Source organism: Cydia pomonella, chromosome 15 (assembly GCF_033807575.1).
Source record: "Cydia pomonella isolate Wapato2018A chromosome 15, ilCydPomo1, whole genome shotgun sequence".
In the NCBI taxonomy this organism is placed as follows: Eukaryota; Metazoa; Arthropoda; class Insecta; order Lepidoptera; family Tortricidae; genus Cydia; species Cydia pomonella.
This window is the reverse complement of record NC_084717.1, coordinates 8,860,055-8,884,202: the sequence shown is the minus strand read 5'-3', so window position 1 is coordinate 8,884,202 and position 24,148 is coordinate 8,860,055. Positions and strand designations below refer to the sequence as shown.

At 35.8% G+C, this 24,148-nt stretch overlaps 3 protein-coding genes across 3 annotated transcripts; all 3 read left to right on the top strand.

The window, feature by feature from the left end:
- The first annotated feature begins 8,821 nt into the window (after positions 1-8,821).
- Positions 8,822-12,703, top strand: LOC133525733 (uncharacterized). The gene is made up of 3 exons (XM_061862095.1): positions 8,822-9,652; positions 11,230-11,422; positions 12,065-12,703. The coding sequence occupies exons 1-3, from the start codon at positions 9,395-9,397 to the stop codon at positions 12,376-12,378; spliced, it is 765 nt and encodes a 254-aa protein (XP_061718079.1). The 5' UTR covers positions 8,822-9,394; the 3' UTR covers positions 12,379-12,703.
- Positions 12,704-14,200: 1,497 nt separating this feature from the next.
- Positions 14,201-15,898, top strand: LOC133525732 (uncharacterized). Its single transcript, XM_061862094.1, has 3 exons — positions 14,201-14,624; positions 14,949-15,141; positions 15,410-15,898. Exons 1-3 carry the CDS (start codon positions 14,367-14,369, stop codon positions 15,721-15,723), a joined length of 765 nt encoding a protein of 254 aa, XP_061718078.1. The 5' UTR covers positions 14,201-14,366; the 3' UTR covers positions 15,724-15,898.
- A 3,083-nt stretch (positions 15,899-18,981) lies between these two features.
- LOC133525864 (uncharacterized) lies at positions 18,982-21,790 on the top strand. Its single transcript, XM_061862268.1, has 3 exons — positions 18,982-20,042; positions 20,567-20,771; positions 21,474-21,790. The coding sequence occupies exons 1-3, from the start codon at positions 19,794-19,796 to the stop codon at positions 21,788-21,790; spliced, it is 771 nt and encodes a 256-aa protein (XP_061718252.1). The 5' UTR covers positions 18,982-19,793.
- The last annotated feature ends 2,358 nt before the right edge of the window (positions 21,791-24,148 follow it).

Below are 24,148 nucleotides of genomic sequence, written 5' to 3'. Positions count from 1 at the left end.
GAATGTACAAATACAAAATAGTTTTAAAATTGACTTAGCCACGTCAATAGTGATGCAAAGCAATTTAGATTTTAGCTAAAGGCGCCCCTCACTAAAAGATCAATTTCGCGCTTGGACAAATTTAATGTAAACTTAACTGCCTAGGGGAGCTGGCAAATGAAAACCATCCCCGTTGCGTTAACAACTGTCTAACTTATTGAATTTTTCGGCACCTCTGGAATTCCAAATACCTATATTGCCAGATAGCGAACTAATATCTTTAAAAATAAGACCTAAAAGTAATGAAAACGGGTCATTGTTACCATACAAAGCTTAGTTTGAAAACTGTTCTCAGCTATCTCTGGAGTGTCAAATGTTAGGGAAGCTCTCTTCCTTTCTGACTGTGTCTGAGCGACGCACTTAAAATACGAGTACGAAAGTTATTGCCCTACGAAGGTGATCCCAACAAAAATAGTTATTTGTACAACAAGAGAGCAAAGTTTGATATTTCTTCGAGTGCTTGTTTCGAGTCCCGTGCAAGCGAAAGATTCTATAATAGATTCACGAGCGTAGCGAGTGAATCTAATTTAGAATCTTGAGCGTAGTAAGGGACTCAAAAGCGCACGAGATGTAAATAACTTTGATCTCGTGTAGTACCTACACAAAAATTTTCACGTCAGTCAGCCATAAAAAAATACAACCTGAAAAAATGTAATCCGTCTTCATCACTATTTCACTCATGTTTTCTGAAGGTATTCCAACAACTAACTTTAATTACCGCAATAAAACAAAACGAAAGATATTTCAATAAAATAATACGAAAATAATGAATTAAAGAACATCAATTGACAGTTCAATCGACAACTTTTTTTTTGTAAAAAAAAACTTTGTAAGAGCCGGTCCGAATTGCGGATACTACTATTTGTCAACTATAGTAGAGATCGTTAAAAATAGTTAAGTAGAATTATTTACTGCGTAACAATTGCGTAAATTTGTATAAGTTCATTGTTTTGATTGTATAATAAAATACGTAAAATATGGTGTTTTTATTAAATTTTAAACTTTTATTTCATTAATTAATTATTACGAATGAAGACTCGTAGGGTGTTTTGGAACGATGCGGTCTGACTTATTTCGGGGGTCTATTATAAACCGTCAATATACCGTTGAATTACGTATGCACTTTTTTGTCTCTTTCTTTTTGCTAATGACGTGAAAGGGATAAAGACAATATAATCCAAATATTTCGAGCTTGTATTAAGCCCCGCACGTTGAAATGACATTCGAATCTAAAGGTCACTTGAATGTTATTTTGTCTCACTCGGTGAGCAAAATACGATTTTGCTCACTGTTTTTAAGCAGCAAATTACCCTTGTTCGAGCTGCTGACGTGAAAAATATATACATCTCTTTATGCAGACCTTAACTCAAAAACTCGGTGCGGTTAGTATATGCAGCCTAAATGAACCATTCGGATGCAGAGTACACCAGCATAATTGACAAAAATCCATGGATGTTAACATTTGAAACAGCAATGCAGGCAGTAACGTTGCGTCGTAATACTCTAGAAGCAATTCTGGTCTAGTCTGAATCCGAAAAGTATCTCAAAACAATGGTGCGGTCGATCCCATACTTGTAGACAGAAGAACTGACTAAAATAACTGAACTTCGAACAAAAATACTCAGACTAAAACTTTAACCAAATCATCGCTTCATTTGGATAACACTGAAGTAAACGAGCTCAGCGTAGGAATGGAAAACTTTGATCGAAAACCACACGTACCGAGAAACATGGAAACTTGAGAAAATGCTCGCGAGAACTTTCATGAATTTTATCGAATACCTCGCAAGTAGAAATCCGAAACGGTGCTTGTCAAACTTCCATCTTTATAGTCCTTTCTGCACCGATTGATAGCATCACAGGACACTATTGAAATATTTGCAGGGTACCGGCCGACTTTTACGAACGCGTTTCGTTTAGAATTTGTTGGAAATGTTTGAGAGTCAGAAAAATACGCAAATTCCCTTTGATAGCGGCAGCAGTTTGAGAAGCGTAGCAGTAAATCAAACATGCTGGAACACTGTTTGAACTGAAATGCTCGTGAGATGGATTTTGATTGATTTTATTCGGTTTGTACCTAGTAAGTTAATGTTTATCTATCCCGAGACATGGGTGGCTTGAAGTTTTCACAGAGCATACGGATTGTAATAAAAATCCTGATCCCATTAAAAGTTTAACAATTTTAGTTTGAGTTTTATTCGGATCGTTCATAAAATAATTGTTGAATTGGTTAGTATTCCAGATATAGACAAACCTCAAATTAAATAATGTACTTATAAGGCCAATTCAAACGTACACTGATGTCATTTGAATGATATGTCATCGCACATTTCGCTCGTACTTGTATCGGCGCGGGTGAGACGCACGATAACTTAATAACATGGTTCAAATATCATATTGATGTCAGTGTACGCTCGAATTGATCTATAATATATTAGTCAGTCACTCGAGTTATCTTCTTCAAAGTTAAACAACAAAAGTAACAATTATTAGGTACCTAGTAATTATTCTCGTGACTTGCGCCACCAAAGTTTCAGTTTCTAATTTTGTGTATACCAAAATTAATCTAATTCTCTAAAGCACAACTTGCTAACTTACCTCAACGAAAATACTTTCCATTGAAGCAGACAGCAATTAATTTCTGAACAAACAGTCCAAACAGCAGGTGTGAGCCGTAACGAAGAGCCATTTGTTTACCGTCAGCAAACTTCACCTCGTAACCCTAAAATCTAATTGGATTTAATTCCATTAGCGAAGGTCCAAATGGGACCCCTAAATTGTGCTGACCGGCACCGGGTTATTACTGGACCTTGGTTTGGACACGTAGCACGTATGGCAATAGAAAATGTTTGCTTTGTCCGCGTTTTATACGCGCAGGTGGACTAGACAGTTGCGTTATTGCAGATTTCGGTGAGGATGCTGAAATGCTCTGGGCTTACCAAAGTTAGTATTACAGGTTGAAATTTTTCAATTAAGACTTAGTCCAACTCTTAAAAATGATCAAAAATAGTATAGAGATTGATTCCCTATTTTTTATTGTGTTTTTGATGATGTTACGTAACAACACTGGTGTCGATCAAATCCAAGTCTTAGATATATAAATTAATAACAGAATAGGAAGATAATATTTATTGTTAAATGAAAGTTTAATTTTTTACTTGTCTACGGCAACGCAAAGGGTGGGTTATGATTTTGACCAGTTTGAACGTAGATATAATAAATCAATATTATACGACATTACTACACAAATTGACTAAGTCCCACAGTAAGCTCAATAACGCTTGTATTGTGGGTACATAGACAACGATACATATAATACCTCTATATAAATACTTAAATACATACATAACACCCAATGACACAGGAACAAATATCACAAGAATACCCTTACCAGGATTTGAACCCGGAATCATCGGCTTGATAGGCAGGGTTAATACCCAAGTACTTACTAAGCCAGACAGGTCGTCGACAAGTATGTATGTTATCTGTTCGCTCATAATTTCTAAAGTACTCATTATAATTTCCAATCTTAAGGCAAGGTATATAATGTCACATCAAACTGAACACGGCGCCCTCTAGAGATGATAAAGTCACGAACCACAAAAAAATTAATTAATGACGATGACGACGGCTTAATTAGACTTAATTAGACATACAATATACAAACTGATAGCGTTTACTCCCGGCTTTTCTTGCATGTACCCAATGAATTTTTTTTTTGTCGGTAAATCGAATTTCGAATCTGCAAGCGCTCTGAATTCTATCCGCACATTACCCAACTACGGCAAAACTATAATGGTTTTTAAAAGAAATTAGTTTGACGGCTATATAGGGATATTAATATAAGTTATAGTAATTGCCTAATGGTAGCTAAAATAAAATAGTGAAGCGATGGTCGTGGCGCGCTGCACGCGGTTCAAAGCCGGGCGCCGAAGGGCACTTTGTTGTCCGTCCGTCCGTCTGTCTGTCAAGACCCTTTATCTTGAGAACGCGTAGAGGTATCGAGTTTAAAACCATATACACAGGTCTACAGTACTATGAAAAAACCAAATTCCTAAGTTGACGTAAAAAAGATACAACCGTTTATGCCAAAAAAAAACGTATATTTTGACACTCTCAAGGGAATCAAAATGTGTAGGGTACTTTCGCTGGGAAAAATCAGGCACACCCACTTTGTTAGTAGAAAAGGGCGCGAAGTGTTGACTTCCCATAGAAAATTTTAATTTCGCGCCTTTTTATACTGACAAAGTGGGTGTGTTTGAGTATATAAATTTATAAAAAATAAAATTAAAAAAGTTAAATTTGTACGGACCCCTCGTTGAGCAATTTCGACTCCCACTTGTCCGGTTTTTTAATTGTTTTAGTAATGCATTGATTGAATTAATTGTTCAAGTAATAAACTGTAACTCAATAAGATAGTTCTAGAGTCGCTAGATTTTGAATGAGGAATGATGTTTATTACTCTATATACCCTTGTGGATCCTTACCCACAACCCTTATTCTAAGAGGCTTAACTTCATTAGTACAACTAAAATGGTACTAGTTAAACATGCAAAGCACGCTTAGCCTACATTTCAATTAGGCCCACTGCTTCAGATTTGTTCAATGATGAAGATAGTATTTCTGTACAAAAATGTTAACCTAAGAAATTAAAAAAAAAACATTATTGCGAGTCGGACTCGCGCACAAATGCTCCTGTACCATTATATCCATGTACCATCTATAAAAACGGGGAAGCCCCCTAAAATATTTATTCTACTCTATTTTTTAGTATGTGTTGTTATAGTGGCATTAGTGGCAACAGAAATACATCATGTGTGAAAATTTCAGCTGTCTATTACGGTTCATGAAATACAGCCCAGGTGACAGACAGACAGACAGACGGACGGACAGCGGAATCTTAGCAATAGGGTCCCGTTTTACCCTTTGGGTACGGAACCCTAAGAACTAGCTTCTACCCGCTTTTTTCACCTAATTACTTATCTAAGTATCTATATATAACATCAAATATTTTTGATCCTGCCGGTACGTAGTCACCTTGAAGTTTAGTGAATATTTTTTTTGATAATTTTTTTTTTTTAAACCTGTTGTTAATATTCAGTATGGGTTGGAAAATATAACATCCTCCTTAAATACAAGTATTTCAGTAGATAGATTAAACTATAGGATTTCCATAAATTTATTATTGTCTTAATCTAAAGAAAATTATTATTAGATATGTCTAATTAATTGCAAATAGATGGAGGTTCCATTTAGGTCATAAAAGTACAAAAAATCGTATTATCTAATATTAAATCAGATTTTTGCAACATGATTCCAATATTAATAGGGACTGGTACCAGGTCTAAATTCTAAATCAATACACACCAAGCTCAACTCACCTCACACAGGGAGTTACAAGTGTGGCCCTAGATCAATAAGTGTGGGTTATAGTAATGCGTGGATCACGATGCGACACGTTAATTGATATTCGTGTGCAGCGCGCGAGTGCAACGCGAATTTGGTTTGATTCATTTTGAGCCTCTTTAACAACTACTATCGGAAGTTCTATTCATAGTATAAAATACCGCGAACTATAATGAATATGGATAGTTCTTTCCGTCTACTGAGTTTTACATAGAACGTGTACATTTATTACAAAAGAGTTTGAATAATTGAAAACAGGTAAATATTACATTTGAGTGCCCAAGAAAAGTCGGTAAAATAAATCCCAGGAAAGAGTCCTAGCAACACAGTTTCATTTTAATAATCGGTATGCCTACAATAAGGGATATTGTCATAGATTTAAAAAGCATAGATGACTAGTCCGCACATCCTTAGTGAAGCCACTTCCGCTGCGACATTATGTCATAATATTTCAGTTCCATTTTTATTTTATGTAATTATCGTTTTAGAAATCCGACACGATAGCGTCAATACTGAACAGAGTCGGCTTGTGAGGTAACTCATTGTTTGTAAATAAGTCTAAAAATGTATTCAAATATAGTATTTTTTGCATATTTGTAAAATAAAATAAAAACAGGCGTGGTTCTCTCTGCGATTTCGTCGCGTTGCTATTTTTATTGAATTTGTATGCCAATAGGCACGACATAGTGATACCAAAATATTTATGTAACATCTTATAATCTACCTATGTTGTACAAATAAAATCTTTGAATCTTACAAGTACATGCGGTCCGCGTCCGGACCAATTTTAGTGTCTAGCAGTGCCAGCAGTGGTTGCCGCGCACCGCTACGGAACGGATAATTATTGATACATTTTTATATAGACAAATTTGATAAATTTTGTTTTAGGTAAATTACCTATGTATTTGACCCGCAGTAATGCAATTGACCGCAGCAGTATTGCAATCACACTCAAATTTTGAGGGTTCAATGTAATAATGGAACCCTCAAATGCTTTTTGTTACTAAATTAAAAATCTACACACTTCTAAATTATTGATAACCAAGTATACGAATGTTGTTAAAATACCTCTACTCTGACGGGAAAAAATAAATACTGGCAACACGTTTTCGTATACTTGTGTGCGTTCCTGAGCGTAAGACACAAGCGTCGCACACGTCGATCGTGTTTCGGCTTCACTTTTGGCTGATTAGTCGCATGGCGACTATCGATCTTTGTGTATGTCTGTAGATATTGTATGGTTTAATGGAAGACTAAGGCCCTCAGCACACGGAACGTAAGCGTAAAAGACGCGTAAGCCACGCCATGATTTCAACGAATTAGATTTCACATAAATCGATTACGCTTACGCGACGCTTGGTGCCCAGAACTCTACGCGTCTCGTACTCGTAACTTTTTTAAGATACGCTTACGCTTACACTTCGTGCTTCGTGATTTGAGGGCCTTACATAGTTGAGAACGGTTTGCATTCAATTACAACTAAATAGGTAACACGAGAAATTTACTATAAAAGAACCGTTGGGTAGTACATTTAATCACTACGCCTTATAAAAAAAGTACCCCGCCGCGTTTGTCTGTTTGTATGTTTGCGATAAACTCAAATACGACTGAACGGATTTTCATGACACTTACAACTATCAATAGAGTTATTCTTGGAAGGTTTAAGTGTATAATTGTATCAAGGTTTTGTGTAACCCGTGGGAAGCCGGGGCGGTCCGCTAGTATATTTATGTTTTACTAATGCGTATTATTTAGATAATTGCAACTTTAGAAGTTAAGGTCCTTAACCATGTTTCATTTCGAGCCCCCAGTGGAATAGTCCGCAATTTGTCGAAACGTCCGCTTTGGCGCATCGAATTATTTATAGATCCACGCAGACCTTTAATAAGTGTTTATTCTCATTTGGACTCCAGTATAGATAGCTCCGATGCAAGTTATTGATTTCATAGTCGTTTGTTTCTAAGATTGCGTCGAACCAACGTTCATTTTAAGTACTATAACAAATGTGGAACCATTTAAAACTGTTTATGAAAGGCATTAAATTAAATCATATTCAATTAACTTTAATATTCTAGTCCCTTTTTAGTCATTATTATTTGACAAATACAAATAACCTTCAAAGCTGGATATAAAATAAGTACCTTAAGTTCTCTACAATATTATTTTCTACATGATGTATTATAATTACTTTGCAGTATTAATTGTAACATATTTTTATATGTAACAAGACATAAGTAAATTTGAAATAAAGTTTTCTATGATATTAGCAACAGTATCCTACAAAACACTGATTTAAACTTTCGCGATTTTTACACATTATTAACTAACACAAACGGGACTTAATCGCGTATTAAGTTTTAAATTTACTTCCGACGTTTCGACGACGGCGTTGTCCCCGTGGTCGAGACGTGGTCTTCTCCGAGACAACGCCGGGGACCACGCCGTTGGCGGAGGTAAATTTAAAACTTAATACGCGATGAAGTCCCATTGGTGTTAGTTAATAGTATCCTACAAATAAAAAAAACTTACCACATTGTATTTCAAAACATTACGTTAACGTTAAGTATTTTATGGATTTGTGTAGTAACAACATAACAACACGAACAATTTAAATACAAGTATGCAGGTAATTTTTTTACAAAAACAATAATTTTAAGACATGCGTACGCGCACACGTTTCGCCAACATGCACATCTGTTGTAATAATCTATAATGCGTCTCAAAATCATTAGATAAGACCAATTATCCGATTAAGTATGTCTAGCGGACTAGACCGCTACAAAGTACCTATTGAAGACAAAGGAGGGTTCCATGTTACCTACAAAGTGAATACTATGTTAGGATGATTGTAAACTACAAAATCGAATAGAAACCATTTTTACTTAACGAACGATCGATGTCTGAGTCTATATATATGATAATGGTTTCGAATTCGCATTACGGCACGTAGACTAACGACGGCCGATAAACTATCACAGTCGCCATGTACGGAAGGAAGGACAAACAAACAAATATTAGGCTCGAGCTGAACTGTATTGAGTACTAAGCACGATTATATAGTGTACATAAAGTTGAATTTACATAGCGTTGATGACTTACCACTACAACACTATCGCCTCGCTTAGTTACAGTTACAGTTAGATATAAAATGAACCTATTGTTGATATTTTTAAACAATCAAGTTACCTAACTCAAATTCCAGTCCCAACCCAAAAAACAGTCAACTATTGTAACATGCCATTCAGCAAAACACAAACTTCCATCTCATTTTACCGCATAAGCGCCTTTTAATTTCCTGGACCTCGGCATCCTTGGAAATATCATAACGACACTGGTGTCGAGAAACAGTTTGTTCGACAAGTGAAGCTGACAATGCTAATCACGTTTTCTTCTGACGACAGTACGTCTGTGCGATAGAGTAAATAGAAAACGAAGAGAAGGAAGACGTTTGCATAGTATTTCGTGGGGCTGGGACAGATTAACTTTATAATAAAATATACCTATGTATCCGACCAATACTTAGTAAGTAATCTTTTACTTACCCTTTCAAATCAGTTTTACCCGCTGGAAGGTAAGCACGTCGCATACTATAATTATTATTACCTAACCATGTTTTAGGTACCTACCTAGTATATTGGTGATATTGGTCCTGTATACAGACAAAAATTCACCTATAAGCAGCATTTATTTTTAGTGTTTGGTGTACCCTAAATGATTCAATTATAGTTCTAGTGGAGATATTTATCGGAATCGATATTCGCTTATCTACTCATTTAATTATCTTAATTAAGCAAATTTTACAAAAACGAAATGTAAGCACTGCAATCTTTTCCCATCGACCATATCGATATGATAGTAAACAATTTCGTTATATAAACTCCTCATTCTTTCTCTGGTTGCAGTTCTTGGTATTAGATCACGTAGGACGGTTTAAAATTTTAAGCTCGAAATGCCTCCGAACGTAATTGATGTACCTTTTCAACAAGATCCTGAGAAAGTTTATAATCAAGCCGAGCTTGACAAACCATCTGCTTCTCAGTCCGCAGTATCTCAGGATAATTATTATTTAAACATTATACAATCCACTTTGAATCTGCTGGCACACATCTCTGTTGGAGTCACCGTAGGAGTTAGCTTACTGTTCGCGCTTCGTAATGGTCTTCCGATTGGTGCAACGCCGCAACATGTTATTTTGTGTGTTCTGGGGGTAAGTTTTATAAAACAAAAAATAATAATTTAATAATTTACAGAAAAAGATATTGTATGAATCGGAAGTGATTTTTTTACATCGTCTAAATATAAGTAAGCCATGTACCATCAGACGTAAAAGTGCATGGCGACTTTATCGATGAATTCATTCATAATTTCTCCATACAATTTCGCAGCTCACTGTACCATCCAATTGTTGAGGTAATATCAGGAATTTTGCAACCAGTTTTTCTGTAAAATTTCCAGTACACACATCACATTAGTATCAATAGAATACAATGCAAAAAGCAAATGAAATATATATATTTCATCTCAGAACACAAATAGGTTTTAAATCAAACTTCTTCTTTTTTTAAATTATGGCTTCAGTCCAGTGGGACTATTTCGCCAGTATCAAGCTTTTTTTTTATACTACGTCGGTGGCAAACAAGCATACGGCCCGCCTGATGGTAAGCAGTATCCGTAGCCTATGTACGCGCGTTGCGACCCTAACCCCCTCCCATCCCTCGTTGAGCTCTGGCAACCTTCCTCACCGGCAGGAACACAACACTGAGTAGGGTCTAGTGTTATTTGGCTGCGATTTTCTGTAAGGTGGAGTTACTTCCCCAGTTGAGCTCTGCTCTAGATCTGGAATGACATCCGCTGTGCTGTGCCCTACCACACAGAGCGAGATGACATTCACAATGCCCATACCTCTCTTGTGGACGTAGTTTAAGGACGTACCCGGGTCCAGCTTTAAATACGGCTAAAATTGTGCGGTTAGTACAAGACAGTGTACGGTGATTTCATCCGCTCTTGTAGTGATAGCTGGACTTTACAAGTAGCACGTGGACTACCGACCGTTGACTCAAAAATGGTGGTTAAACGCGTTTCAAGATTCATTCTCCATTCACTGCACACTACCATATTAGTTTACTGTATAATATAATAAGCTATCGATATTATGATATTACACTTTAAACAATATTAATGAGCAAAAAAACAAAGGAATCAATTACGAGGCGTGACTATCAACATGGCGCTCGAACCGGAGGACTCAAACTAAAATGTTTATGATATATAATATACCAGACGTCAGGTGACAACCAAAACACACTTATTGCTAAATGCCACAAGTTCTGATCAGAGCCGTAGTGCCCGTAGTGCCCGTAGTGAACCGTACTTGTAACGAAACAAGGCTGTTTTTGTTTAATTTTTTTAATGCAGTTAGTGAGTTTTGGTTGTCCCTTAATGATGAAATATTAACGTAAGCTAATATCGTCAGGTGACAAGCAAAACTCACTGATTACCACCACAAGTTCATAGCCATAATTAACCATATTACTACTAAAATAAGGTTGATTTTGTTTAATATTTTTTTAGTAATTAGTGAGTTTTGCTTGTCACCTGACGATATGGTCGGCTTTTTATCATTTATCACTATACCTGTCACGTTCTAACAAGTATGTGAGCGCGAAAGTGACGGGCATAGTGAGAGGTGATAAAAATGGAACCATGCTGCCACTGCTGAACTATGTAGAATATCGTATTATAATTATCAAATCACGAAACTAAGCTTCACCGTTTTGCTTGCAGTATCAACTATTGATGGCCGAAGCGATTCTCAGTCTGAGCCCCCATAATGGCTGGTCGTCAAGGCTCAAATTTGTAGACAAGAGACGTGCCCACTGGATCCTGCAGCTCCTCGGGTCTGGACTGGCTTTGGCCGGTTGCTTCATTAAGATCCTCGACAAGAGTGTCCATTGGAATACTTTACATGGACAGTTTGGTATGTTTTCTATCACAATAAACAAGTTTTGCAGTTTCTATACACAGTAAACGGCAGAAAATTATCTTTACACATATAAACTCGAAAAACCGTTATTTTTAAACCGATTTTTATGAGAACAGTTCTTGTCAAATTAATCGGCTTAGAACAATAAAATCCGGTTTATTTAACCGGTGTCTATGTTTACGTAGCACACCACCAGGCCGGCCGGCCATTTCATCGCTCGTGGAATAAACCGGTTTTTTTAGGTTACAATAAAGTTCTTATTACGTTTGCGTTCTTATATTAGTTCGGAGGAAAACCGAAATAAACCGGTATTAACCGGTATTTTATATACCGGTTCCGAGCCTTGATTATATAGAACAAGCTTATTTCAGACGTAGGTATGCATATGCATTTTTTATATATAGTATATTTTATATTTCCATAGTTGCCAAAAAATTGTACCTAGCTCATATTTTTCCTATTCATATCATCTTTCCCTTACTTTGCCTCTTCTCTTACAGCCCCCCACATCCATACCTTATGAGTTACTTATTACTTTGCCCTTATTTTATTAATGGAAGAGTGATTTTTAATAATTTACAAAATACCCAGAGTATGCGGAATTTACACGTGACCTAACACTTGTTATTTTCGCAGCACTGGTGTCCATGGTGTTTACAACAGTGTCACTGGTAAACGGTCTGACGTCGCTCTACGCTTATGAGCTCAGCAAGTTCCGCTTGTCACCCAGCCTCTCGAAGCTCACCCACATCTGCTTCGGCACCGTGGGTTTCGTCGCTGCTTCCATCTCCCTCTGTTACGGATTCGACAAGAACCAGTTCAGGAACTGGGCATCTGGCAACTTTACCACGGCAATGATCAGTTTTGTTTCTGCCTTAACCATTATTATCATCATCAACCCGTTCATTACCTTCTTTAATAGAAGTCGAGGATTATTTAAAAATAATTAATCCGAAAAGATCTGAATCTCAACCATATTTGTCGCTTAGATGATTATTTATTTATTAATTAATATTAGTGTAATCAAATTATCTCTGTGTGTTAGGTTAAGGTGGTGTACACTCAAAATCATATTGGTAAACTAAATAAATTATCAATAACTAATATGCAGTATTTTTCATTATAATACATATTAGTTTGTTTTTCATTAATTCCCTAAAAAGTTTTCTTTGCTATGGATTAGATAGGTAAATTTACATTTTGACAATAGATAAAAATTCAAGTATGTTTTCAGCCAAAATTACTGCAGTGTAATTACCTTTATAAAATCGTACATTACTATCTATAGTAATGTACGATTTCCTCTAGGACGGGACACGAAGAGTTGCAGGCCAAGTAGATATAGACGGTCGAGCGTAGCGAGGTCGGATAGGCCGGCAACCCCGTTTCTCGCCGAGATTTGTATAGTGCTTTTCTCAAACTAGTAATGAAATAATAATAATAAAAAAATAGGATGATGATGATGATGACGATTGTTTCATGTCTTAAAGTGATAGGTTATTCAGTTCGTCGGGTATTGAAAGAGAACATAAATGTGATTATTTTGACGCTACGGCGCACGCCATTACGCTCTGATTTTTTTCTTTTTATTTCTTTTTGTTTTTTTATCATTACTTTGGGGATATTAAAAGGGTAACGAAAATTTGATTATTTTTGCGCTACGACAAACGGTTCAGGAGATATAGCCCTATAAAGATTTCTGCATGACTGAAAAAAAAGTTTTTTAGGGCTGTATCTCCTAAACCGTGCGTCGTAGCGCAAAAATAATCAAAGAGCGTAGCCGTGTTTTCATGGAAAAACAGCCCTTCCACGAAATCCTTACAGTTTTTTTTATTAACAGCCCTCAAGACAAGTATTATTTCCTGAAGTTTCAGCTTCTTATCTCTGTTATTTTCTGAGATATGTTTTTTTTTACTTTTTGTTAATAATAAAAAAAACCCACACTGGCTAATGCGAGTTACGTAAAATGTTACAATCTCTTTTGCGACAAAATTATCTGGTATGGATATAGGATACCTTATTTTATTACCTTATTTTCCTTTATTTTTCTATGTTCTAGTAAGAAGTACCAACTGTACTATTTTGAAAAAAATATTTATTGTAGACCTTTATATAAGCAATAATGTAAAGAACTGTCGGTGTCGCTCTTCTAGAAAGCAAGACAAAAAATACTGAAGTTTTAATTCCTACATTTATCCAAGATTTAAAGATTTAAATAAAAATAAATATTATTTAAAGAATATATGAGTATCTATATAGAGATTATCGTACCAAAAGTTTAAGTAAATTGCATTAGTCAGTGTGGGATTTTTTTTTTTATTATTTATAAAAAGTTTTAATAAATCATATCTCAGAAAATAACAGAGATAGGAAGCTGAATAATACTAGTCATGAGGGCTCTTAATAAAAAAATACTGTAAGCATATCGTGGAAAGGCTGCATTTCTATAAAAAACACGGCTACGATCTTTTCGTTCCCCTTTAAGAAACTTTGAAATAATATTAAAAAAAGACAAAAAAAGAAGGAGAAACAAAAAAGACAAAAAAAGCTTAATGGCAGAATTTTGCTTATAGGTTTTTATGGTTGAATGCCAAGACGTGCCATAATGTGACGTTAAAAAATAAAAGAATGTTTCCTTGCAGGCCTAGGTGTGTAAGGCTGTATGAAATTCCTTTACATATCATCTTCACTCGTCGCACCTAATATGTAGTATTTCCTGACGTAATTTGAAGTAAGTTATGTCAACATTCCATTACAAGTTTGAGAAAAAAGGTTTTTTTTTATCTAGAATGATTAAATGAAATGCCAAATAAATTTTAGGTCTTGTCAGATTAATCCCTCAACAAATCTTATCGTTGTCGATACGATGATAAGGTAATTTTATATAAAGGCACTATGTTTCATAGTAGTTCTACAAGTTCAATCACCTTTTACCAAAATGCCGCCGAACGTAACCGATCCGCCTATTTACCATGACCCTCAGATTGTATTTAATGAGACAGAGAAAAACCATCAACCTCCGACACCTTCATCGGCAGCTAAAGATGTCTACAATCTGAATATTTTTCAATCCTCATTGAATCAGCTTGCTCATATCCTAATAGGGATGACAGTAGGAGTAATATTGCTCTTCGCGCTTCGTAACGGTCTTCCAGTTGGTGCTACGCCGCAACACATCATTTTGTGCGTCCTTGGGGTAAGTTGAATGTTCAGTATCTTTTAACACAAAAATAGTATTCTATCGTTATATAATAAGTATCAGTATCATTCATATTTTCTTTTTTTGTAATATCTAACTCTTAGGAGCATATTCAGAGGCACTATCATAATTTTTTGGCTTGGCTAGCGGTTTTGCAGTTCGTAGCAGACCGCACGACCTTATTAAAGGACGCTCAACTTAACCGACGGTGGTTTTAGGCTAGTTATGGCCAGTCTATTAAAATTATATTTTGTATCATGAAATTATTCTTTCTTGTTCTATGGTGTCATTTAAAATAACTTGATAATCATTTTTTTCCAGTACCATCTACTAATGGCCCAAGCTATCCTCAGCCTGAGCCCCCACAACGGATGGTCGTCGCGACTGAAGCTGGTACACAAGCGCCGTGCCCACTGGATCCTGCAGGTGCTCGGCTCTGGCCTGGCCCTGGCTGGCTGTTTCATCAAGATCCTTGACAAGAGTGTTCATTGGGAAACTTTACATGGACGGTTTGGTATGTTTTCTATCAAATAAACAAGTTTTTCAGTTTCTATACACAGTAAAAGGCAGAAAATTTTCTTTATACAAATATTTGTTTATATTATCAGAAAATATCTTATTTTCTATCGTTCTCCATTTAAATGGGAATCTAGGAACAAATTTTAAATTTACCAGAGTATAATATGAAATCTACAAGTTACCTCAAAAAATAAATGCAAAACTATAATCATAATTTTACTCCTAATCATTGTTATTATTACTAAAATTTGTATTTCTTGCAGCACTGGTTTCCATGGTATTCACATCAGTGTCAATGGTTAACGGGCTCGTGTCTCTCTATGCCAACGAGCTCAGAGGGCTCCGTCTGCTGCCCAGCCTCTCCAAGCTTACCCACATCTGTTTCGGCATCGTGGGCTTCTCCGCCGCTTCCATCACCCTCTGCTACGGCTTGGACAAGGCCTTTTTTAGAAGCTGGGCCTCTGACAACTTTACCACGGCAATAATCGTCTTTGTTGCTACCTTCACCACTATTATCATTATCAACCCATTCATCACCTTCTTTAACAAAAGTCGTATATTATTTAGAAATAACTAATAAGTAAGAATTTGAGTCTCAACTATGTTCGTCCCTTTATTTATACAATTATTTATTTAATCATTTAAAAAATACAATCAGTATATCACTAGAGAGTAACCAGGTATGTAAGTTGGTGGTCTACGAGTACCTACTCAAATGTATAATTAGCAAACCAAATAAAATATCGAAATATAATTATTGTTATTTTTATTACACACAGAAACCTCAAATAATCTTGTGGGCTGTATGTTAATAGATACAATTGATAATGTATCTATTATTAATTAATTATTTAATTAATTATTATTTTTATTTTTAGGGTTCCGTACCTCGAAAGAAAAAACCGGAACCCTTATAGGATCATTTTGTTGTCCGTCTGTCTGTCTGTCAAGACCCTTTTTCTCAGGAATGCGTGGAGGTATCAAGCTGGAATTTATATCAAATACTCAGATCTACTGTCCCTTGGAGCTGTGAAAAAATCAAACTTCTAAGCCAACGCAATCAAAAGATACAGCCGTTTATGCCGCAAATTACCGCAAATTTTCGACACTCGCAAGGGAATCAAAACTTTCCCGTCTTCCCGTGAACTCAGAATCTTGAAATTTGGTACGAAGCAACGTCTTATAGCACAGATAAAGAAAAATTTGAAACACGTAAATTTTTATTTACATCATATAATAAAAATTGATTGGTAAACACAGGGTAGTTTTTGGTGAGCTGATGCGAAGCAGCTAGTCCACGTAGGTATGTATTAGCCAGCTTTGATGTCGCTTTTTATGGGGTCCCATATTACGGAAGGCGAGTCATCTACCGGAGATGAAATTGGATACCGCTTGAATAGGCAAACATCCGGTTTTTCATTTAATAGCCCAGTAGTTAGTTGTTTTTACCCAATAGTCTACTTATAGTATCTACTTTTTAGATTCTATTAACTCTTGTAATCTTTGGCAGCGTCTACTTCTTGTAGCTACCCCTTGTATTTCAATAAATTCTCAAAAGGGCCACTTTGTCTGCGTGGTGGCTTTACAACACGGACAAACGAAAAAATATGAAATAAGTCGTTTTTAAAATAATAAATCATATTTTGCATAAAGAATGATGATTATTTTGACACTGCAAAGTGTGTATAGAGTTAGCTTGGTCCGACTCAATTGGAACGACAAACAATAGGTAACAAAATGATAACAACCAAACCAATTACCCGTATTTAATGTATATACATACGAACATGTTCAAACGAGTATAATCCTACAATAAACAAAATGTACTTGAACGATAAAGAGTTTTACCGCAAGATAATAGTTTTATAATCTAATTTAACGACTTATTTCATAAATTCGAAGTACAGTCTGCTAATTTAAAATAAGGGATTAATCATAGATGGATGGTTGAGAAAGGACAACTTACAACTGTAAAGGCTCGTGCTACATTCAAGTTCTTCGGAGTTTTCATAGCATGGTAAGACTAAAGTAAACTATGGACTATGGATTCGATATTAACATTAAAACTTAACTCATACTCATTCTCTTTCACATTTAATTTTAAAATGTTTTCGCAATTTCATCTATTATTTGAAAGACTTGTCGTATAGATATTATAGTAAATTGTAATTTTAATGAGTTCATAATTATCTCTTAGGTATTAAACTCTTCTTGATACCTTCAGACCTTGACCTAGACGACCGGTCTGGCCTAGTCGATAGTGAGCGTATGACGCCGATAGTCCCGGGTTCAAATCTCGGTAAGGCATTTATTTGTGTGATGAGCATAAATATTTATTTTTATTTATTTTTATATTTATATATATATATATATATATATATATATATATATATATATATTTTTATTTATTTTTATATTTATATATATATATATATATATATATATATTTTGTTCCTGAGTTATGGGTGTTTTCTATCGATCAATGCTTAGGATGTTTAAAAAAGCATTTCAGAGCGAAATTACTGAATGAGAATGATGCTAAATATTGTCTTCAGATCTAGCTCACTTTAGTTTTGTGCTATGAAAACTCCGAAGCCTGATATGATACTTATAAAAGTTTTTGGGAAAATTTTCATTTAATTACAATTTATTTTATCGCTGACTGTACTTTTCATTTCACAGGCAACTAATACTCATACAGACAATTCTAAAAACTCCAAACAAAATTAGGTTGCGTTGTTTTATCACAGAGTTCCTATAGCCACCTCATCTCTCCATCATCAGAACAGCTCGATGGTACCATAATATATTGTATGACTTACAACATATGTACATATGTATGTATGTATGTACATATGTACGTATGCAAATTTTCAGCTTCATCGGAAACCGGGAAGTAGGTCAAATTTAACTTGCTAGATTTGACCCGTACTAACTTTATTTATATATTTAATTACATTTACATTAGTTTAGTGTTCAATAACAAAACATGGCCTTAAGTGCTTTCGCCGTGAGTTTTTACCACGTTTTTACTATTTTCTCAATACGCTTGCAATGTCTGTTCATGACTTCATTCATAATATATTCTTTCAAACTCTGACAAAAAGCTATGTGATAGACAGGCCAATTCGAACCTCAAAATGACATCTATATAATGTCATTCAGCTATCGTGAAAGTCAGACAAAGATTGTACTTACTGATATTAAATGCACTTAACTATGAATGTCAAATACGGTAACAAAGCGTTCTTAGTTGTTGTACAAGTAGGTAGATAAGATACTCGTATGTACATGCGTTCTTAGGCGTATCAGAAATTTTAGGTTATTCCTACTCGGAATCAAGAGCACTACCTACGTACTTATTTTACTAGAAGAATCCACTAACGCTACCTTTCTACGGGCACTTGTATGGAAGTAATGTACAGACCGACAAGAAATTGTAGGTATTTATTGCGGGCGCCACTGAGCTTCAACAAGCGTCACAAGTAAGCAAACGTCATTTACTACTACTACCGTGAATAACATCACTTTCCCAATTTGTAGTGCTCGAGATTCTGAATAGGAATAGGGCAGGGAGGAGCATGTTCCGCCATTATCAGTTGCCACGCGGCGCAGGAGTTAGTAGCATGTAGCATGCTTCGTTTGTTTTTTTTACTCAAAGTAAAAAAAAACAAACGAACGTATTTTTATTCTTAAATAGCAAGAATAGGCATCAGGTGAGCATTTTAATTCTTAATAAATTTACTTGTGGTTGGGTTTTAATACAACCTATGTTAACGTAAATATTAACTTTTTTTTTTAACTCACCATATTAAAAAAAACGTTGTACAATTTGTCATGGGGCTCGTTGATCAATAGAATTTAGTAATGAACATTATGTAGCTGGTGTTTATTATTATTTATGGAACAGAGGACCCCAACAACAACGTGTTTTGTAGTAAGTAGTAATCAATACCGCTTATTAACTATGGTGCATACGTTACTCAAACATGTTTCCAAATTATGTTTTATATGTTTTCCTTGTTCAACTTAACCCATGGGTATGGGTATGTCTCACTATCATGGCAAGTTGAGCACAACTAATACGCTTTTATTTGCTTTTTATACGTAAAACTAGATTTTTTTTATGACGTTTTGTCCCAAATAAATGTTCTATATTTGATTTGATAACTGTACGAGTATAGGCATTTCAAAGCAATGAATTCAAATGTGTGTTACCATGACCAGCTACAGTGTTAGCCGAACGGTAATTGCAATTGACCATTAACCATTACAAATTGAGCCGTAAATCTTAACGGACGGTTACAGTTTACAGTTCAATTTATAATGGTTAATGGGCAACGTTTGGGCCAACACTGACCAGCTACCCTAACCTAACATTTCTGCGAATCCGAAGTACATACAAACTTACAACAATAAACAAAAATGCCCACTTATTTAATAGCGTATTTGACGTTCATAAATGCATTAAATTGATTATCAGATTATCTTTGTCTTGTGTTTTTTACTATCGACGTAATAAAACATTAAATCCTATCCTATTGTTTTCGATAAGACAATAAGTTTATATATAACAAAGAAAGATACAGGTTTCTTCGACTGTTGTTCAGTAATCTTTTGATAAATAACAACAACTATAAAACGAAAATGCTGCCGAACGAGACCGATTCGCCTATTGACCGTGACCCCGAGATTGTACATTATGCGACAAATAACGACAAGCACACTACACCGGCATCTAAGGATGACTACAGTCTGAACATCTTTCAGTCGTCGTTGAATCAGCTTGTTCATATTCTTATAGGGATTATTGTGGGAGTGTCTTTGTTGTTCGCGCTGCGTGACGGCTTTCCGACCGATGCTACGTCACAACACGTCATTTTATGCGTTCTCGGGGTGAGTTGAAAGTTCAGTTTCTTCTATTACATTGCTCCCGAGTGAATAATTACTGTACTCCAACATTTATGTATGAGAACTATACATGCCTCATTTAAGTATTAGAACATGATAGTAAGTATTGATAGTCTACTTTAAATCGACATATATTATACCTACCTACCACAATCAATATAATTTTTAAATTTAAATCTAATTTCGAATTTTGCAGCAAAGTAAAATAAGGATTGACGGATACATATATGATTGAAAAATGTAACTAAAGGAATGTCGGAAAATACATGGTTGATATAAATTTGATGTGTTGTTTTTATCCTGACCAAGCGACCTCAATATATTGTATCGTACAATTTTTCGCTGTAATACTATTTGCGAGACACTAAATCTAAAACTTTTGACAATTGTGGACAAGTTTTACAACAAACTCGAGGTTCCTCCTCATTCCTGTAGCTAATGTGAAAAAATATTTCTCATGCCAATTTAAGAAATACGAAAAATCCACGTCAAAATCGTTATATTTCCAGTACCAACTACTGATGGGCCAAGCTATCCTCAGCCTGAGCCCCCACAACGGCTGGTCGTCGCGACTGAAGCTAGTGCACAAGCGCCGTGCTCACTGGATCCTGCAGGTGCTCGGCTCCAGCCTGACCCTAGCCGGTTGCCATATTCAGGTCGTCGACAAGGGCGTTTATTGGAACACAATGTCTCATACTTTGCATGGAATGTTCGGTATGTTCTCTATTATTTCTTATAATATTATTATTATTAAAGTTCCATACAATATGGTAGTCTTGTCTTCTTCTTCTTCCTCGCGTTGTCCCGGCATTTTGCCACGGCTCATGGGAGCCTGGGGTCCGCTTGACAACTAATCCCAAGATTTGGCGTAGGCACTAGTTTAGCGACTGCCATCTGACCTTCCAACCCAGAGGGTAAACTAGGCCTTGTTGGGATTAGTCTGGTTTCCTCACGATGTTTTCCTTCACCGAAAAGCGACTGGTAAATATCGAATGATATTTCGTACATAAGTTCCGAAAAACTCATTGGTACGAGCCGGGGTTTGAACCCGCGACTTCCGGATTGCAAGTCGCACGCTCTTACCGCTAGGCCACCAGCGCTTCCGAATATGGTAGTCTTGTAAATCGGGTAAATAAGGTATATACAGGATTTTTTCTTTGATACTGTTTAACATAGAAAGAAACAATTAAAGCAACTATTAGCTCTGCGATAAACTCAACATGGCTTTTATTAATGTCTTATCAATGTAGATATTCAGCTAGACTTTACTTCTACATAGCACTCTAATAATGATTTTACCTTCCACCTCAAGTAACTAATGGCAATCTGGGAAAACTTTACCAGAGCACCCTTAACCTTTAACATAAATTGTCTGTAACTCCTCATTATTAATAGATTTTGTTGTTAAATTTGCAGCGCAGCTCTCCATGGTATTTTCAGTAGTGTCTCTGGCAAACGGTCTCACGTCACTCTACGCCAACGAGCTCAGCAAGTTCCGCGTTCCACCGAGCCTCTCCAAGCTCACCCACATCTGCTTCGGCATCGTCGGCTTCACCACCGCCTCCATCGCCCTCTGCTTCGGTTTTGACAGAATTGAGTTCAGAAATTGGGCATCTGATAGCTTTACTACATCAATGATCATATTTGTTGCCACTTTTACTACTATTATTATTATCAACCCATTCATCACTTTTTATAATAAAAGTCGTGTATTATTTAAAAATAATTTATAAGGAAGCTTTTGAATATCGATTATGTTCATCGCTTATATATGTATTTATTATGTGTATACTTATTGATTGAGAAACAAATTACACTGTTAGACTGTTATTATAAATATTATACTAGCACTAATTTTGTGCACATATACAGGGTGATTCAGGAGACGTGAGCAGGATCAAGCTTGAGCATTCAGTAAGTTATAAGCAACTGTTTCGTACCAGTATTTGTGAGATTAACGTTCTTTTATTTTTTACTGTTCAAAAAAAAAATGTTATAATTTATTTACGCCATGTATGGTCACCCTATTTGTTTTATCCATAACAAGTGACAAATTGAATGTCATCGGAGTCTGGTTACTTTTGAAAAATCGGATCTCACTCAGTGTTTCATTTTGTTTTCTTCATAATCAAACTGCTGTCATAACGGTTAAAGAGGTTTTATCTTTCTTAATTAAGTGTTGTAGGGTGTCCATGATTGTAGATTATCAAATTTGTCCTTCCCAAAAAGTTAAATAACAGAAATAAAGCGAGATTGTTTTACTTAAATATGATGATGGACGGTTCATTAACATTTACTGATTTTGTAGGCTTAGTCCTGCTCACGTCTCATGAATCATCCTGTATAGTAATAGAGGTATAACAAAATGACACTACTACTTCATGTACAGTGTGTCACAAAGCTGGTATTTTGGGGGTAGGTAGTTGTATATTCTGGTTAACGAGTCTGAAATGTACAACGCACTGCAAAATTTTATGGACACATTATAAATGGAAACCATTCATTAAGTGGCCATACACTTACAGCTCGCTGTGCAGTGAGCTGCGAAATTGCATGGAGAAATTATGAATCAATTCATTGATAAAATCACCATGCACTTTTACGGCTATGGTACAACGGATTTCAAAGCGTTTTTAATCAGCCAGTTGACTACTTAACGGTTTGATGCTACGATATTGAGAGTAAAAATGAAAATTATTGTAAAAAATTTGGCCAAGCCCGAGTCATGTAATGCTCGGCATTCAGAGCTCCGTCCGTATGCATCGATATGGTGAGTTAAGTGTTATGGTGGTTGTTTGCTTGTTTTTTAGCTTCTATATTTAAGAGCAATTCTTAGCTGAGCAACTTTTCAAATCTCGAATTTTGGAAGCTATGTTTATGTCGCACTGCGGCGGGCGGGAGTGCGTGCGTGCGGTAAGGACAACTGCAGCTCGCTAAAATTCCCACGCAAAAAAACTCAAAATCGCGTTTTCGCTCTCTACTGTTTCCTCCTCCAAAACGCAACCAATCATTATGAAATTTTGGAAACTATAAGAAGAAGAAATAATCTATGCCGATGTTTTGATTTTTTTGGATGTTTGTTGTCATATTTGTATACTGCGCCTTTTTTTGCAGCCAATTTAATTGAGCCGTTTTCGGCGATTTGCGAAGCGCTGTAAATTTCTTCAAAATCAAATAAACCAAAAAAGCAAAACTTACCGGAATAGATATTGATGATATTGAACTTATTTGAAAAAATCTTTGCTCTAGCTTAAAAATCCAGGGAGGTAACAGTCGATAGCGTTTGTATGGAAAAATCGCAACTAGGAATTCCTCTTACTTAAAATAATCACAAACAGATTATAACAAAAATTTTGGGATTTATGTAAGAAAAATAAGCCAACTGTATGAAATAATGTAAATAACTGCCTATATTTATGGGCTAGGTACTGTTGTAAGAAGAAAAAAGCGACCAAGTGCGAGTCGGACTCGCCCATGAAGGGTTCCGTTCCATTTATTACGTATTAAAAAAAACTACTTACTAGATCTCGTTCAAACCAATTTTCGGTGGAAGTTTGCATGGTAATGTATATCATATATTTTTTTTATATTTTTCATTCTGTAATTTTAGAAGTTACAGGGGAGGGGACACATTTTTTCACTTTGGAAGTGTCTCTCGCGCAAACTATTCAGTTTAGAAAAAAATGATATTAGGAACCTAAATATACGAGGCGATAAGTCCGCCTGTTGTTACCTACTAATTTAAGTCCTGTCTTTGTTTGTAATATGAGCTTTTCTTTAGTAGTGCACAATAAAGAATTTTATTATTATTATTATTATTTGTATGTCTTTCCATATCTCGGGACCACGGGGTCCCGGACCTTTGGGAGGCATGCGTGGGGCCGAAGCCAACAGCGCACAGGCCCTTTTAGACAAATTTGATGTTATGTAATAAACCAGCTAGAACCCATTCACGGGCACAAATAGATACCCGTAAATCGGTCCCAGCTGGTGTAGGGGCTATTGTAAATAAAGTGAAGAAGAGGGCCGGTTACGGTGTTGAACTTTGGCTGGTCAAAAGATTGGGCTATTGTAAAGAGATCCGGACACCT